Source organism: Labrus mixtus, chromosome 8, assembly GCF_963584025.1.
Source record: "Labrus mixtus chromosome 8, fLabMix1.1, whole genome shotgun sequence".
NCBI classification, from domain to species: Eukaryota; Metazoa; Chordata; class Actinopteri; order Labriformes; family Labridae; genus Labrus; species Labrus mixtus.
Window position 1 is genome coordinate 20,566,873 of NC_083619.1, and position 19,060 is coordinate 20,585,932.

General features: G+C 40.3%; 1 protein-coding gene across 1 annotated transcript; it reads right to left on the minus strand.

Moving 5' to 3' along the window:
- Positions 1-308: 308 nt before the first annotated feature.
- Positions 309-18,779, minus strand: emilin2a (elastin microfibril interfacer 2a). The gene is made up of 9 exons (XM_061045044.1): positions 18,483-18,779; positions 17,771-17,896; positions 14,885-15,075; positions 12,737-14,695; positions 5,783-6,133; positions 3,121-3,174; positions 2,599-2,658; positions 2,264-2,404; positions 309-1,125 (listed from the first exon to the last, which is right to left on the minus strand). The coding sequence occupies exons 1-9, from the start codon at positions 18,662-18,664 to the stop codon at positions 797-799; spliced, it is 3,393 nt and encodes a 1,130-aa protein (XP_060901027.1). The 5' UTR covers positions 18,665-18,779; the 3' UTR covers positions 309-796.
- Between the last annotated feature and the right edge of the window lie 281 nt (positions 18,780-19,060).

Consider the following 19,060-nt stretch of genomic DNA (forward strand, 5'->3'; position numbering starts at 1 on the left):
CCGAAAAACACAAACATTAAATATTTATAAAAACTGTAACTCACTCTGAGGCTGAATAGAAATCTGTATTTTTCTCCTTCTTTAAAGGCGGGACCTAAGGCTAAATTCCCTGCTGCTGCTGCTGCTTAGTGCTGTTGGGATATTTTCTCAGTCTCAGTAGTGAGGAAAGGGGAAATGTATTTTTTGTCCACACCCACTTTACGTAATGACTCCAGTGGGATTTTGCCTTCTAACATTACTTTCTATGACCATTCTCCAAAGCCAGCAAAGTTTGTAGCATGAATAAAAGCTTGTTGTGTTGCTTAACATGATGTTTTTCCACATTAGTTTATTATGAATCATTCTTTCCTTGTCCAGCGTCTATTACACAACAAGAAGGAGTGAGCTCTCACTGTAACAGGTGATCCATCATGGCTACTTTAAGAACAAACATTATGTTCTCGTGCTGTGTTCAGATTGTGTAAATGTAATCTCTGAGACGGTTCTGTTCAAGTTAACATCACACTTTATGAATTTTAATGTTAATTTATAAACACTTGTATATACAAGACATTCACAATAGGTACAAAAGGCAACTGGAAATCAAATATATTAGAAACAAGTTCTGCTTCTTGTATTCAGGTTAATTTAGGACATGGCTTAAAAATTGCACTATAATGACTTTAAGTTGAATTCAGAACACGGTGGCCCTGCGTGGTGAATTAGCTGCATCACAGCAAATCAGTGATATTTCCCTCCTGTCCTTCTTTTGCGATCAAACTAGTCCTTTCTCTTTTGGTGCGCGGCTGAGCTCCAGCTATCTTTTGGCCTGTGGTGTATACAGGAAGATGGCACTGAAGGTGGAGAGGATCTCCCTGGCCTCGCTGGTGTCCAGCTGACCTCTGGTCCTCACCAGGCTCACGTGGTCTCCTTTCCTCAGGGGCAGGATCAGACTGAAGGACACAGAGCCCCCGCAGTTACCAGCAGCTGAGCCCCCGTGTTGACCGCCCACTGGCCCCGCCGCGCTCTGCAGCCTCTGGACGCTGCGGTTAGACACGGACAGGACCGCTTGCACTTGGTTGCCCTGCTTTGCTGTCAGCAGTCCTGAGATCATGTATCGGCCATCTAGAGGTACAGTGAAGATCCCTGTAGAGAGGAGAAAAGATCAATAATGATTGATGAATAATGTCACATGTTCATCCTTATCGTCATAGCCTTCCCTCACAATTATTTTGTAAAAGATTCAGTTCACAGATAAGTCTTAAAACAATCGTCAGATACCCACATGAACATTAAAACAAGTTTTGTCCAGTGTAATCAGTCCTCCTATTCATATGCTTATCCAATTAAATATGTGCATAAAAATCCAAAATCCTACGTCTTCAAAACATTTCATTCCAACGCTGTTGAGGCTCAGCCAAACAATTTAGTTCAGTAACATCCTTTTTGGGATGCTGGGATTCTTTAGTTTAACACAATCTTATTAAAGTAATTGCAAGCTGGGCCTTTTTACACAACCAGCACGTTCACAGCAAGGCTGGCATTCTTTCAGAGAATTTTCTTAGTCTACCAGGTGAATGCAAATAAGATAGTCACATTCTTTTTGGCTCTGATTTAGAATCCGTCAGCTCCTTAAGCATTTTGTTTGCCTGCTTGTAGCTTATTTTCAAACTGTTTACACTTGTTTGTTTTGTTTTTAGTTTTGGGGCTTTTTATACCTTTATTTAAGAGATAGGGCAGTGGATAGAGTCAGGAATCGGGAGAGAGATAGTGGGGAATGACATGCAGGAAAGGAGCCACATGTCAGATTCGAACCTGAACCGTCCGCTTGGAGGACTGTAGCGTCCGTTCATTACATTGACCCCTAGGCTACTGGTGTCCCTACACTTGGTTTTGAAGTAGAAAGTTGAGACACATCCATGTGTACATAACTCTACTCTGTGTCTCTAAGGTGCCTTCATCACCTCAGCTGGAGGGTCGAAGGACCCTGATTATATCAGTCTGTAGCTAGCTAAGTACCAAAAGCTTTTTAAGAATATTTTTATTGTACTTTATTTTGACACTGCTGACATTGGCAGCTCTGACTCCTCGTGCATTGACAGCCTATTTGCCTAAGACGTGCTTTGTAAGCGATTTGAATTATTGGATTGCGATGCATCTTGGCAGCTGTTCACACTTGAATGTTTGATTTGTATGAGCGACTTTAAATGAATCAGCAAGTCACTGAGCAGTTTCATGGTAACCTTGAAACTAAATCAATGTTACGTTTTTGTTGTAGTAGTACCTGTGTGGGGATTGTAGTGTCCACCGTCGTTGACTAGAACTCTGTTGAAGCGAATAACGCCGAACTCTCCGGAGAACGACTGCTGCGTGAGGCCAGCACAAAAGGAGAAGGGATCTGCAAAGGCGCTGTTGTCGACTGAAACTGGAACAAAACGAAATGGATGTACAGTAAGACCATTTTTGTCCCCTTATTTCAAAGATACTCTCTGGTGCATTTATATTTAGTAACTGGTAATACGAGTTACTTCCTCACAAATAGGATAAGGATTAATGGGGGGGGGGGGGGATCAATGGAGGCACTACAATTGAGAAAAATACATTCAAGATGGATTTTACCTGGTGATGCAACCAAAGCTTGATACATCGGGTTCCATGGCACCTTTGCTGCTACGGGAACTACATGGCACAAAAATAGAGTGTTAATTGTAGTCACAGCTATCTGCTGCAGGGTTGACACTTCTATTTTTATAGACGTTTTTACAAAATAAGCCTCAAGTTATATATTTATAATGTTCCCACTGAATGTATTAACAAATATGTGTTTGTGGGCTTTTATGAGTCTGTAAATAGCTTAAAAGAAGAAGAAGATCTTCTCAGGGAATATATCAATTACCTACTTCAATAATGCAATTTTCTTGATCATCATCAAATGAAACAGGGTAAAACTTTCTGGTAAGTGCCTGCAGATGAGTTTAAATCCACCCACACCTTCTTAAACTAAACACATCCAGTTCCCACTCCCACACACTGCCAGGCTACAAATTATTCACAGCCTTTCCAATTTTTTACACTGGTGTAGTAGGATGGCAGAGCCTGCAGACACATGCGGTGTAACTCGATGATGAACTGCGACAGTACCTTGGCGGCCCGCTGATTGAGGCTTGAAAGACGCAGCCTGTAGGGGAGGATAGCCTGCGAAAGACACAGATGACAAACACATCATGTTTTATCATCATGTGAGGACACGGGGTTAGTGAACACTCCTGCCAGACGCTGCTGTGTTGTTTCACATGTGATCATTATGGCAAAGCACAGTGGGGTGATTTCCCAGAGAAAGTAGAAATTTAAAGACAGCAGGTTATAATCTAGGCGGGGAAATGTTGGGTTTTGAGAGCCTCTTTTTCAGTTTGATTCTGATTTAGCTGTACCAGGACACTGGCATGTACAGTACGAGCAGAATCAGGTTTGTAAAGTCTCCCCTAAGCTTTTTAAACTGGATTTAACCCTGCAGATATCTCTGTTGGCTTAGCTTAGAATTCAACAAATGAGCGCATAACAGATAAAATACTCAACAAAGTGAAAAAATGACGAGGTAACTTCCACTTTAATGCTGATGTCCTAATAACAAATAAGGAATATTACACGCCATACTATAGCTATCATTATTGCATGGATTTTAATATTTAAAAAGTTTTTATTCCCAGGCTAAGATTCTTGACGAAAATGGATTTAATAGGAATGTAAGAACTGTGCTAAAATGGACAGTTTCCCGACAGTCACTGTTTTGTTTTCAGATTTGTTTTCCTAACAGGATTACATGCATGCCGGTTAATTCACCCCATATCTTGTTCTCTCTTTCGTTCTCCATAAAAACCCTTTCAAGCTCAGCATTCCTTTGTGCATATGACATTAAAACTAAAGTGCATGGCTAATTCCACCTTTCGTTATTGGTTCCATGTGCGACAAATGCTGAACAGAACAAAACAGATCCTGAATCTGAACTACATGAGTGTGTCTTATGTAATGAACTGACAGCACTGTTTAAAAGACGACAAACATAAATTATGTCACATATGTGGTAATGCCGGCTCAGCCCCGCTCTCCATGGTGCCAGACTTATGACACTGTGTCGTTAAATTTTCCCTTGTTGTCATTGTGCTGATGACAGATGATGACAGGCTGTAGTTCCAGGATTTATTTAGGCACTTAACAAGAAGAGCGTACATCAGAATCTGTGGTTAAAATCTGTATTACAGTCTGTGAGTTACAGTAAAATTATGTAGTATGGGCTCTTTAAAATACTTTTTGGATACCAAGACAAACACTAAGAACAGAGGAAGAAAACAAGTGTTTGGAAATGAGGTGGTAATAACAAAGTGTTTAAGAGGTACATAAGTATTTTAGAATCATAAATTATAAGGCACTGTAACTTCATCATAAGACTAGTGGCTAAAAACATAGAGGATAATTGTATTGGAATTACAGTATAAACACATAAATTATAACGTTTTTGAGTATTGAATGCAGTTAATTCTTTAATATAATGTAGATCATCGTTGCTGCTAGGGTAGAAAACATTAAACCAAGCATGGATAGAAGAGTGCCCCTCTGTAGTTCTGTTTATGTTCTGTGTGTGTTTTGTCATATTATCAGATTGCACGTTGCAGAACAGAAATACCGTCAAGAACCAAACAAACTTTAATGCGGCTCATTCAACAACAGACAGTCAAAAGAACAGTGCTGCAAGTCTTCTCCTTGCATGTGTGCGCACATCAACAGTTTATATTTTTTTTTTACATACAATTTGTTGTGCCAATTATTCCCTTAAAACCACCAGTAGAAAGAAGCTCGGCTCCTTTTCATGACGTTGCTATCACTGGTAAAGGGACATTTCACTAAACCTGTTTGTCCCAGGTCAGTGCCCTGTGGTTGCTATTAATAGGTATTGGTTAAAAATGTAGGTTTTATGTACAGAAGCTCGAGGCCGACATGCATCCACAAAATGTTCCTGGATGATGTAGCACTACTGCATTTTAAACCTGCTGAAATACAGTCACCTACGATAACGAGGATTCGATTATCTTTATTGTTGCGTTGTTCACTCTCGTCTTTAATCTGCTGCTTGTATTTTTTTTTAATAATTTATATTTTGTATCTTGTCTGTTGCTGCTGGGCTGCTTGTCACCACCAAAATGATGTAGTATTACATACAATGACAATGAAGTATCTTATTAAACAAAAATTTGATAATTTCAGTTGCTTTCTCAACTTATTTTCCTCGTTATCTCAGGACAACAAAGCTGACTTACACTGAAGCAAATTAATTTATTACCTTTACTTGTCACAAAGCTAGTTTTCTCATGATAATGGGATATTTTTATGGCGATCTAGAAAACTAAACAAAAGGCTGTTCACTGTGACAGTGTCAGACCATGACATGCCATGCTGCCATTTCCCACACTAATGAGGTAAATTAAACTTATTGCTATGTTTTACTCTGGGCATGCAAGATAAACAAATCAAGATCTTGAAAACTTGAGAACAGAAATTGCTTCTTATCACAGTACAGTTAATATATGTACTCATGCATGTCTTCTTAAGATTCCCGTGGTTATTTGATATGCCACTATTCCCTGTACTTCTGCCCTTGTAAAAATGAGCTTTGTCAATTAAATCCATTTAGTCTCTAATGGAATAAAAACAGGAGTCTGGTGAGTTTTGTTTTAACACAGATAAGGATATAACAGATTTATATGTTTCTATGTGTTTAAAAAAAAGGGTCCCTGTAAGCTGTACTCACCTGGTGCGCCAGCAAATCCTTTGACCGGCATGCTCAACGAGTCCTCAGACCCTCTGCGCACAGTCACCCTGCGCATGTACCCTGGAGGTCCGGCCTCGCCTGTCTCCACCACTGGCCTGACCGGAACCAGAGGGAGGGTGGGGTGGCCTGGCTGCTGGGGGCTGGACGGCTGGCCTGGCTGACTGGTCCTGATCGTGTGCGTGTTGGTCTGCACTCGTTGGCCCGGTCTGTGTGGCTGTCTGGACTGTGTCGGTGGAGGGATGATTAGAGGGATGTGAATTTCTTGGATTCTGGGTCTGGTCTGAGTTGGATTTGGCAAAGAAACAGGCCTCTCTGGTCTTAAGGTCATTCCTTAGGAAAAGGAGAGAAAAGGACAAGCATTGGCAAGATTTTAAACATATCAATTTAAGTTAACTTTCTCAATATTGATGAAATGAACCATTGAGCATACAAAGTTCTGGTCAAAATGAGTCTCATAATCCAATTGAAAGTTGAGACAAATGCTGTCAAACTACCTTCTATTTACTTGTTTGTCTTCGCTCACATCCTGAACTTATCCCTTCTCTCTCTTGTAAATTCTCCTTTTGTGATTTTTATTCTGATGACAGGACTAGATTTCACTGCACCTTGGAGCAGTACCATTATGAGCCTTCATAAAAAAAGTAAAGCAGGCGGGCAGTGTGAGTTTTAGGCAACAAGAATCAGTTGGATCATGCATCACCTGGGCCTCTGAGATTAGAGTAGACACACTGTTAAAGTGTCCTCAAGACAAATAATATAAGTAACTACAGTACCTGCTTTGTGTCAGCCCCATCTCAGTGTATCTCACTGATTGTGTTGTGTCACATATAAGTTTCAGAGAAGGGGTTTGTTAATTATCAAAAGAAAGCCCTTCTTTGTTTGATACATCATCACTTAAACCCTTTCAAACCTTGTGTTAGGCATAAATGGAGAAGATATAACAGGATTACAGTAATGTTATTCAGCCAATGACTCGTACATAAAGGGAATGACCACTTATCCTAAAATGATTGTACGATCAAATTAGGCGGAAAAGGCTCAGCTTCTTGAGGAAGCTCTCAAAGAACACAAACAACAGATAATCTCCAGGGAGAATAAACACATTATCTTCTTTAAACAGTAGGCTATCTACAGATTTAATTTGTTCACTGGCAGATGATAAACTGTCATCACAAGTTAAAGCATGAGCTTGACAGATAACTGATTCATTTACTAAGAAAATACTCTAGAAGAAATGCTCCAGTTTACCATTAGAATGACTCATGGTATAACTTGTCTGCAGCCATCTTCCTTAAGGCTGAATTCAGACTGAGCATAGCTTTGTGCTTAATGCTAACATTAGCATGGTAACCATTTTTGCTATCAAAATACCATGTCTACATAGCCATGTTTGCGATTTTAGTTTTGAATGTTGGTATGCCAGTATTGCTCTAAAAACAGATACTTTTTTTTGCTATTCATGACATGTCAACAAAGCTAGGATTAGCAGATATGTAGTATGTTTACTGTTAAAGGTAATGTTAGCATGTTATGCTAGTATTGCTTTTTAGCACTAAAAACATAAATTATTAGCTAAGTACCAACATTTACATGGCTTAGCGTTTCATGAAAATTTCAATTTGGCTAGGCTTAGCAGATATGTAGCATGTTTACTGTTAAAGTTAATGTTAGCATGCTAACATTTCTATTTAGCATGGAAAAAGTAAAGCTAAGTTTTCTTTCGATGTACAGGTTTCTGTACCGTTTGTGTGTTGTGTGCAACTGGCACAAACAAGAGAAAGGACAGGGAAGACACAACTAAGGGCTGCAGATGGGGTTACCTGGGTTAATGTACCCAGGCCAGAAGAGGTATAGCTAGCTGACAATGCCGATCTCAAAATAGTCCGAAATTGGCTTTGAAGTATTTAACGAGGGAAACAATGTTAACACCTGTGTTGGCTCTCCAGGGTAATGCTTCACACACTGTAGTGATCACACTTAACATAACACAACAGTATTTTGTAATCTCTAAAGGTTCTTTACAAAAGTCAGTCTTTCTCAATGTCCATTTGTTTCTCACTCCCTTAATGTATCGAAATTAATGTTTAACTTCTTACAACTAAAAAAATACTTCTGCAGCAGATTTGATTTATCATAAGTTATGATAAATCAAAGTTATGCTGTACTCCGCTGCACATATACTGTTGTAATGAGGCCAAAAGATCAATCACTAAACACCTGAAAGTATGGCTAGTTGTATTGCTTTAGAGACCGTCTGTTGCTCTGGATTATGACGGTAATCAACCACTTAGGTTTTATCAAATATAACATCATTAACCAACAACAAAATTCTTCCACAAGCGACTCAGAAACCACATGTATAATTAAAAACAAATTAAACCCAGAAATCATGTTACACTGAGATAATCAGAAATCTTTCATTCATTTCCTCCCTGTGCCTCCTTCAGGACACCGGGTGCCTGAGTGCATATTTCCCATGAGCTCTCAGCCTGTGTCTCACTAAGGGGGCAACCGCAAAGTCAGTAAAAGGCACACACACACACACACATGCACAAGCTATCTGGTGCAACCATGTGCATCACCAAAAACAGATGTTATTTGTTAAAAAAAAATGGATTGAGACACTGCAGAGGGAGGTCTTGCTCTGGTTCCAGTTGCGGGTGAGAGTGCGTGAGTGTTCAAAAGCGTCTGAAACCATAGAGGAATATTGCAGCAGACAAGCCGATCATGCGATGGAAAATGGTGTCAAGGGGCACAGAGCAGGGTGTGGTGATTGCACGCATGTACACTAATGCATCACTGACATGTCTTAGATACTTCTTCTTTCACATGCACATGGACACATTTTCTTCCACCTTCCATTTTCCCTGCAATGATATTAATGACAGGAGTTTCGGGTTGTGCACTGCATGGCAGACCTCGGGGACTCATTGTGTATCTGGGTCCATTCTCCTCTGAACACTTCCAGATGGGTCAGAGATGGAAACACCTCACCTCCCAGCTGATGCAATTGGAGCTCCCCCTTTAAATTCTGGTACTGACTAAATATATACAGTGTGGGTTAGTGGCAGTATCAGGTATAACTTTCAATTATTTCCCCATAGACACCCTTTGACTTCAAAAAGCCTTTGAAAGCTTGTTTTTCTCATATTCCCTCATCACGCTCGACAGTTAATCTTCCTGCCTGTCTCCCCAATATAGACTCCGAATGATCAATTGAAAAGCATTGATCCATGAAATCAAAGCCTTTACTTTATCTGGTGCTTTAATACAACTCCCTTTTTTCTGAAGGCCTTGTCTGTCGATTGACTTTTACAGGACAGGACGGAGGGAGAGGAGAAAAAGAAGTCCTCTGGCATTCTTGGAAGGACAAATCAGATTTGGACAGAAGGAGAGAGCGTTGAGGGAGTAAAGAGAGAGCAGTTTCTAGATAAGAGACACTGGGAGGAAAAAGACAGGGAAGTGATTTGAGATGGACTGGGATCACCTCCAAAAAACAGGAGGCGTAGAAAAAAAACAGCTTGAGAATCAAATGAAAAAATCCAACACAAGAAGGTTGATTAGTCATCGTTAGAGACTTTCGTTCCATGAAAACAAGTACTTTCTTTTTTTCTTTTTACATTTCCTAATAAACTATTTATCAGTTTGCACCCCTTATGACGTTCAAGCCTCTTGCAGAATTTCAAAATAACTTTTTAGCATTGCTGCCCAACCACAACTCCCTATTGGAAAGGAAACAGCCAGAAACACACAAGCTTTAGTGGCAGACCTCTACTGCTGCAGCTGCTGTGGGCAAAGCAGTGCCAAAATGTTGCAACTTAAGTCTCACAATTTCATTCAGCAGTCACACTGAGTAAGGGTTAAGTCATTCCAGTTAATCTTTCAGTTATGTTATTACAACACCTCATCTGTTTGCAGTGTCCTCGGGGTCTTCATATGACTGAGTGGAGAGTATGAGCTCAAACACAGAAGGAAATGTTTCAGTACAATCTCCACTAACAACACCACACCCACAGATTTGGGAATTTTTGTAGATTTAAAAAAAAAAAAAGGACAATTTCTTTCTGTCCAAGATTTGAAGAAAACTTTAAATCTTTATGCTACAGTCCGACTCCCTCATCTTGTGGGATTTTGAACACAGACAGCACAGCGAATGAGTACCACATTATCCCTGAAATAAATGGAAAAACATTTGGGGAAATACACATACTCACTTTGTTTTTGCAAGGATTTAGAAGTTAAGATTAAATCCACAATCCTGTCTTTATAGTAGCCTAAATATGACCCTACCTCCAGCAGCCTGCTAACTTAGCCTAGCATGAAGGCTCAAATCAGGAGAAAAAAAGCTAGCCTAGCTTTTCTAAAAGGGTAGCCAAATCTTCCTTAAAGCTGTTTAAAGCTCACTCATTATCATGGTGTATTTTGTTTGTTAAATCTGAAAAATAATCAACAAAGTAAAAGTATAAGTTTTTGTTTATATTGTTTCTCATAAGGCTAGCTGCTTCCCAAAGTTTTCCGACCTTAGCAATGGTAAGTTAGACGGCTGCTGCTGTTAGCTTCATACTCAACCTATGTACATGTGAGAGGTATAGCTATTCTCATCTAACTCCAAGCAAAAAAAGCAAATACATAAGTATAGTTTTTTTTTTTTTTTTTTTTAAACCTTTGCCTTTAAGTTATCACTAACATAAATCTCAAAGCTAAACCGTGGGATTCTTATTAAGACCTACAAAAACTGTACTTTGGAGAAGCCTATACTTTTTTTTATAAAGATTTTTGATGTTATGCATAATTCTGATAAGACTATGGCTAGAAAAACCTTTGCAACTGTTGTACACACAACAAAAAGAAAGCTATGTAACATTTACTTGCTCTATACTGAGAACTAGCAAACTGTTAAAGTTGATGCTGCAATGCTAACAGGCAGGGATGACTCACAATCAAACAATGGTCCAATTGGAGCTACTCATAAACACCTTGCTTCTATGGCAAACATCAGAAAAACATCAAATCTTATAAAGCTAGATAGTAAGCAGAATGTCATTGGTAACCATTGTGAGGCCCGCTGGACTTTAGCAGACAGCTAGCGAATAGGCTAATGAGGAGATATTTGCTAATGAAGTGTATTGGATTAGAATTCCTTACATCTAATAGTAAAAGCCATAATAAACATACTTCATAATCCTGCCGTCACACACAAAGCCCTATCTGATTTAATATTGGACAAAGCTCCATCTGATTTAATACTGGGCAGAGTTTCTGTCTGATTTAATGCTGAGTAATGTTACATTTGAGGCACTGATATCAGATTTCTGAGTTTGAAATCATATTTGGCAAAAAGTGAAATGGAAACATAATGCCTTAATGTATTCGTCTCTCACAACCACAACCATTAATCTATCCACCCTCCTTTCTCTTCAGGTCCCTATCAAACCATTGTTTTGGATGATTGTTTAACAGAGGGAGGCACCAGTGATGGGGCCCCCTATCATGACATCACAGCTGAGGGTAGTCGAAGCATCTGGTAATGGGTGTGGAGCCATGCTTCTCCCCTCTCCACCAAGACTGGCTCCAGCAGTGAGTCAGGGCCCTTAATGAGGACCAGACTCCACACATCAGGCTTAGGTCACCCTATGGGAATCTCTAGAGGTTGGTATGCGTAAGGAGAAAGAGAGGAGGTGGAGGTGTATTGTGCATGAGCTTGTGTGTTTGAGGACTAACAGGCCAGGAACTGAGAGTGTGGTTTGGAGTTCTGTGGTACGCGTACAAAAAGGAGATGTCATAGTGCAAGAAAGTAGACCTCACAACTCAACTTGTTCATAAAGGGAGTTGGGGAGATGGAACAGTCTACCCGGGTGCTCTGACATTTACAAAAGGGAGCAATGAGGCATAAAACAGTGAGAGTAAATCAATAGAGACATAAGGAGGGGCTGAGCCAGGCAATGTAAAACTTTCAGATTCTATTTACCTATCCCATTCCTTATATAAAAACTGGGGAATTCTTAGGACAACATGAATCTAAGTCACAGGAAGTTTCCAATGTGGGCCTCAGGACATATTGAATGACATATTCAAGGCAGGCACGAGAGGCCCAGTGAACTTGTGTCCTCCCACTCCGGGAAATACCCTGCAGCCATTCATGGGATATGATCCTTCAAACTGAGCCTCCGTGTAAACCAAGCAGGCATAATGCATTATGGGGGATTATCTGCAGGAAATGTTTGTGTTTACACAGATGGCAATCACACTCAATTAACTTGTATGTTGGAATTTCAAAAAGGAAGTTGCAAAGATGTTTTAGTCAGTATTTTTTGTATTGAACTTCTTTTGGCTCATTTTTGTGCCTTTATGTACAAATTAAACAAACGTGAACAGACTTCTTTCTTCTTCAGACTTCTTTTGGCTCATTTCAGTGCCTGACTCTGCTGATATGGGAATCTGTGAACTTTTAACAAGTAAAATTGTGCCATAATCTATGTCTTATCACTGTCATATGGTTAATCTATTATGAGCTATATTTAGGTCTATAATATCCTTATTTCCTTAATCTCTGACAGTTTCATAAAAGTGAATGCAACGCGACTGCCAGCACATGGTGAGTTTAGCAAAGTATTAAGTCTTGAAAGGATGGACAATCAACTAGCGGCTAGTTACTAGCCTGTCCCTCGTCAAAAGTACATAAAAAGTTCTGGCACGACCCTTAATTCTTTTACGCTTTTACAAATGTAATTCTTGTACAGATTAAATAAAAAACAAACAGACTGAGATATAACGCTTTAACTAGTAATTTGCTGGTTCCTTTCCCTTTTTGCAGTCTTAATACTAAGATAAACTGACTGCTTGTCTGCTGTTTCCAGTGTGTTGTAAGAATTCGTATTAAAGTCTTCACAAGAAAGTGTATAAAAAAGCCCTCAAAAAAAATCCTTAACTCACCTGGCTCTTTGGCGGTGACGTCTTTCAAAACATGTTTGGCCATCGCAGACAGCTGTCCCTGGAGCTTCTGCATGGAATTCTGCAGTGTGAGGATGTCTGTACCACAGGTAGTATTCATCCTGTTCACACAGTCCTGCAGACCAACAACATGTCTTTCCAGCCTATCTTTCAGCTCTTTGATATTGTCAGAAACCCCATCTAGCTTTCCACACACCTTTTCAAGTCTGGTCACACGTCCGTCCACAGCGAAAATGTCATCAGAAACACCCTGTGTGTTCTGTTTACATTGTCTAAGTTCAGAAAACACCTGTCTAGTGAGCGTATCAAGCCGGTTCCTTAGCTCATCGACCTGACGCGTGGTGTCATCCGTCTGGATACTGGGTACAGCTAAGACTGATGCTGGGCTTCCAGGGCCTCTTTGTTCTGCATGGCAGCAAGTTGAGTTAATTTTCTGCATATCCTGGTTGTATTTGCTTACGGAGTCACTTAAACCAGTAACAACACCAGCCAGTCCGAGCACATTGTCTTGGAGATTAATCAATCCCTTCTGGAAGTCATCCATCATCTTGGCACTTCTGTCATTTGCGACTGACTGCCTTCTAACAAGGTCTTCCATTTGCCTGAGCTTGTTTTTGTTGGCACTGACATTTGTGTGAAGAACATCCAAGTTATTCCTATACCGACTCAGATCCTTCAAAATGTGTAATAAACTGTTGGGTGCAGGTGATGGACTTTCTGAATCTGAAGAAAATCCTGAGCCTGAACATCCAGTAGAGCACAACTCGGCCACAGCATTGACCTTGTCATCCAAACCTGTCAGGACGAACTTATTGTTGTTGACTTGTGTCTGAATGGCATCCATGGAGTCACTAAACATGCCAGGGAAGGAGTTGTTGCTTATTTCCACCAGCATGTTCGTAAACTGGTCCTCCATGCTGTTCAGACGCTCATCAAGAAGCAGTCGTAGTGCTGCCACTTCTTCAGCAATCAAACGTGTCAGCTTGTCTTCAATATAGAAACAGTGGATTTCTGCATTTTGCTCTGTGATATTAAGGCGGGCCTCAAGCTCTTCAATCATTGGGCCAAAATCATCGTCGTCCTGAGGGGCAGACAGGTGCGCCAGCTCATTGTCAATGCGGACGTTCAGGATCCGGTGAGCTTCTGCAATTCGGTCAATCTCTCGCCACAGGTCACTATGGTCATTACCACGCTCCTCTTCCACTTTGGTTGGATCGGTCTGCCTTTGGGTTCTTATTGGTCCATCTGCTGCAGCCATGTCCAAACGTAGTGCTCGGATCTCTTTTCTCAGATCAGCCTCCTTTGAATCCACCAGTTTGGTAAGTCTGACCAAACCTTGGTCACAGCTGCCTTCACAGGTTTTCTGTAAGGCCAGGATCTTGTCATTATATGAGCTTTGTAGCTTAGCCAGCTGTTCTTCAACGTTCAGGTCAAGCTCCTTCTTCAGCTTTTCAAACTTTCCATCAATGTAGTTCTGTACAATATCAACATCCCCTATAGCTGTTTGAGATTGAGAGGCATCCATCAGGACACGAATCTGTCCCTCGTGACTGGTCATGGTTCCTCTGAGGTCTTCCAAAGCTTCGTCTTTGCTCTTCAGTGCATCATTGATATCATCCAGTCTGGCCACTATTTTTTCTATGGCCTTGTCTCCACCAATTCCACCTCTAGTAGCCTGATGACCATCCAGCACGGCCGGGCTCTCCTCTGTGCCTGACGAAGAAGAATTATCAGGTGGACGCATGTTGTTCAGAAGTGTCACCAGCATCTTCTTTGTGTCGTCCTGCAGGTCCGTCTTGAGGTTGGCAGTTAACCCTGTCAAAGCTGACTGAAGATCCAAGACTGTCTGAGACAGGCGCTGAACTTCACCTTCCAGCAGACGCACCTTATCGGTCCCACCAAGCCTGGTCTCATGGTGCCCAGTCTCTCTCCGCTCTGGTCCTTTGATCGGAGAATAAATTGTGAAATGTTTAGTGACAAATACAACTCAGTGATTATCTCCTCTTAAAGTAGAGTGGAATTGAAGTAGCCAATGTTATTGGTACAATTTGACTAAATAAAAAATAGGTGAAAAACAGATATCCAGCACAAATTAAACAACAACAGTAGAGCAAAAAAAGGCTTCCTTACTCTGTGTGTGTCTAGTTGTGTATCCAGGATTTGGTGGGAAGTAAGGCTGTGTTCCTTGAACTAGTTGTGGTTCTGGGGGTGGTTTTAAATCCTTACAGTTTGGACCTTGGTAACCAGGACAGCATCTCCACTCCAACTCAGTGACAGTCTTGAAGGCAATCTTGTATGTAGGTCGAAACCGATTATGGAATCTGTAACAAGAGATATATTTGTACGTTTTTCAAAAACTCAACTTTTTCTCTGCATCAAACCATTTTTAGGAGTTTTTCCAGTTTTAGTTTTTTTGTGAAAGCATGTTTCCTTTGTCCATATAAGTATAGCTACTCTGTCTTCCACAAAGAATAAACTCTTCCAATAATATTTATTTTTATTGGAAACTCTTGAGTCCTGCAATCACCAAACTGACTTTTCTTTCTGTTAGTCTCTTGGATATGGTCATTTTTAAGGCTTCTGTACTCTTCCCCTTAACTTGCAAATGTCAATTTTCTAGCCAAGACAAACTATTCCCTAAGAAACAATAGATGACATCACTTCCCCGAAAGAAGGGGTCAGTCATGCAGAGCATCTGGAAATCTGACTGCATAAACAATCATTTTTGCACATGTCCTGACAGTCACTGATAACACTTTATTTTTCCTGACAAAAAGAAGAAAAGAAGCTGAAAATGTGTAGGACAATATATAACTTAAACAATAATAATACCAATCGACTGTGTGCTTTAGAGTCATTTTACCAAAAAATAACATAAAGCCAGTACTGTATGTCATAACTTAGAAATGTAAGAACCTTATGTGTCTATTCTCATTGCCAGTTCTTCTAGGAAATTTGCTCCTGTGACAAAACAATCATTAGTTTCCAGGGATCTTTTCCACAACACAAAGGCTCTGTGCATGTGTTTTTAGAGTGTGGATCAGAAGGGCTGAACATTTGTGAAACAACTAAAACAGAGATCACTTTGTTGGTCTTAAAGGTTTTGAGGACATGATATGATTTATTCAAAGGATGTATTACTTGGACATAATTTAATACTGCATCAAAAAGAGAGAATATGTTTACCCTTACATTCATATCTTACAGTTTACAAAGGAATAACATACTTCCATGTTTTTTGTGGTACATTTTAAATACACTTTGACTCTGGGGAGAAAATTATTTCCAGAATTACTTTGATAACATTTATTTTGACGTATTTTTCATAAATGCAGTGCTCGCTATTATTGTTCGTACTACAATATTAAAAGCTACAACAAGGGGTTAGGTCTCATCATTTTGAGGGTCCATGTCTTCTAATGTCAAACCGACAGCTGTGAACTATCTGTGAGTGCATGACAACACATATATGGAGACTTCAGGAGGAGATGAAAACAAATTTGCAACAGGAAACTAAAGCCTTGTTAAAACTACATATTCAGGAAAGAGCCAATGTCTGCCTTTTTTTTTAAATTACTTTGGCCTGGGTGTTCAAGATCTTGGAAGATTAGCAGTCTCTTTGAGCTTATTGAGATAGCTTTTGACAAATTTTTTGACCCAATTCTGATCTGGTTCTGAAAGTATCTGTGTCAGGTGAATGCTGATTTGTAAAAAGGCTTGACGTCCTTTAGTCCTGAAAACAGCAAGCATGTCAGGAAAACAGATGAATTTCAGACATTAAGTCAAGAAATGTAGGTTTGGATTTGGTTTGTTTTTCATTCAAGGACGGGGTGATATTTAGAGAGTGTCATAATATATCAAGGGAGCTAATTAAATTGAGTGACTCATTGGCATACACTCCATAAAGCATGTAGGCTATACTTTTCTAAAAAAACAAAAAAGCATGACAGTGCAGGTATATGTTGCTTCTTTGAACACGTTAGAGTAAGTGGTAGGCCATACTAACATAACAATGTTGTCATGTAGGCACACTGTATTAACCTGGAGGTAGTGCAGGTATGTTTTCCCAAAATACCTTCTCATTATCAGTAATTTATGGAGGCCTGGGGGTCACAGGGTTTTTTCTGCCCAAGAACCTGAGTAGCCTACAGAAACTGTGGGGGGCGTTATCCCACTTAAACCACTGTCATTTGCTTTAAAACAAAAATGGGACCATATATATAAGTTTTCAAACATTTTCCAATTAAAAATCACTTTTTAAGAAGCCACAACTCTTGTTTTTCCTGGAAACTCCCAAGAGTTTAACTAATAGGCCACCTTCTAATAAGGTTCTATATTGCAGAGGAGCTCTGTTCACTCTGTTAAATAGAACAGATTGTAACTATGACTTTTTAACAGGTCTATAGCTAAGCCCCTAAAGTGCTTTGGCTCTACCACTAGCCAGAAAGCCAACAGTATGCTACCTGAATAAAAGTTAATAGCATTTTGTACAGTTGATGTAATAGATTTTACTGTCATCTGCAGCCTTAATTGGGGGTAAGGGGTTGAGATGTGGGTCAGCAGAATTAGGCCTAGTTAATAGCTGTCCTATTCTCAGGAATTAATTGACACCCTGCAGCCAATTACAGTCAAGTATTCACCCAGACCATGGTATAATGGTTGCTGTTGGCTAGCAAGACTAGCTTATAGCCTGAGAAGGTGTTTTAAAATAAGTAACCTGAGTATTGCCTTAGACCTAAGGGATAGTTCTAGTCCTTCTTAAACCGAGGTTATTTCCTGTTAAACCCTTTGCCTTTTCAGTGAGATTATTTAATTTTCAAGAGATGCTGCACTTTTGGTTCAATGGAGTTTCTTCAGCTGCTGGGACTTGCTCTGCCTCCAGCTTTCTCTCTCCCTCCCTCCCTCCCTCCCTCCCTCTCTCTCTTTGAGAAACATTTTGTATCAGAACTCCAGTCTGTCTCATACATCTAAACATGCACCCTCGACCCCCTTCCCTTAAGCACCCAGGATGCTTACGTCACTTGTTGCTGGCAGTCAGGCTGGTAGGCCGGGCAGGGGGCCATCACGGGCTCCTGGAAGCTCTCCACACTCCCCTGCACGGCGCAGCTCACGTTCCTGCGCACCACATGAGCACACCAGTTCCTGAGGAAAAAAACACACAGAACATAAACACTGAAATAATTAGGCGTACTATGGAAAAAAATACTGACTTGTTTCAGCATTTTTTTTTGTAATATGCTTTGAGTAGGCTAGTAAAAGAAAATCACCATAAAGTCCATAAAGCTTTCCCTGAAAGTTCCGCCATTTAAATGAAATTGTCCTAATTTATCCCCTTATCTGTAAACAGTTAGGCTAAAAGGGGTCACATGTAGGTTAGATATTTGAGTAATCACTGGCATCCCAGCGTTTATCTGCATCTTATCAGCTTTGGCAACACTCAAGCCAAACTTAGCCCGAGGCAGACACACGTATAGTGATTGAGAACAGGCTACATATAACCATAATAGGCCAAATCCTCTCGACTTGTAGGGCAGAAGAAAAGGACTTGGCGTTATTGATTTTTTTTTTTATTGGCAAATGCGCAACAAAAGCGCACAACGTCCAACTTCAGGAAAAGCGGAATGAAAATGCACCGGCGTTGAACTGATTCATGCACAAAGTGAGGAGACGTTGAAATCGTTCACCATACCAAGTTTAAAAAAAAAAAAAAAAAATGTACTCAACTTACCTATTTCTGTGTCTTTGCACCACTCCAGTGTATGCAGACCCTTGGAACAAGTCATAAGAGGAGGGAGACCCGTACGTGAACTGGAAGTTCAAAAACAGTGTGAAAACTATCCACCGCCAGTCCATCTCTGCCTCTCTGCAACTCATACTGAACAAACTCCTTTGAATAAATAGTCCTCGCATAGAAGAAGAGGGCAGCTATTTTATTATGATGCGCAACGTTCCCCAAAAACCAAAGTCACATTGTCCTAGCGACTGATCCAACTCCAATAACCCAAGTTTGGGGAAGTACACTTGCAGTGCAACTCCCTTGGAATGACGCTCAGGGTCCACACCCTCCTCCCGAACATCAGATGCCGAGAAAACTTCCCCTTAAAAAAAAAAAAAGTTTAGAGCCAAAAGGTGCATTTAGGTTGGACATGTTTTCATTTAATTAGGTTGTGCTTTAAGTGTTACAAAGCAAGGACACCAAATAATGAAGGTAACAGACACATTCTGCTGTCTCCAAAAAGGATTTGAGACAACAGTTGATTACTTCTTTGTCTGCCAACAGCCAGTACTTCACACTTCACTGATGAG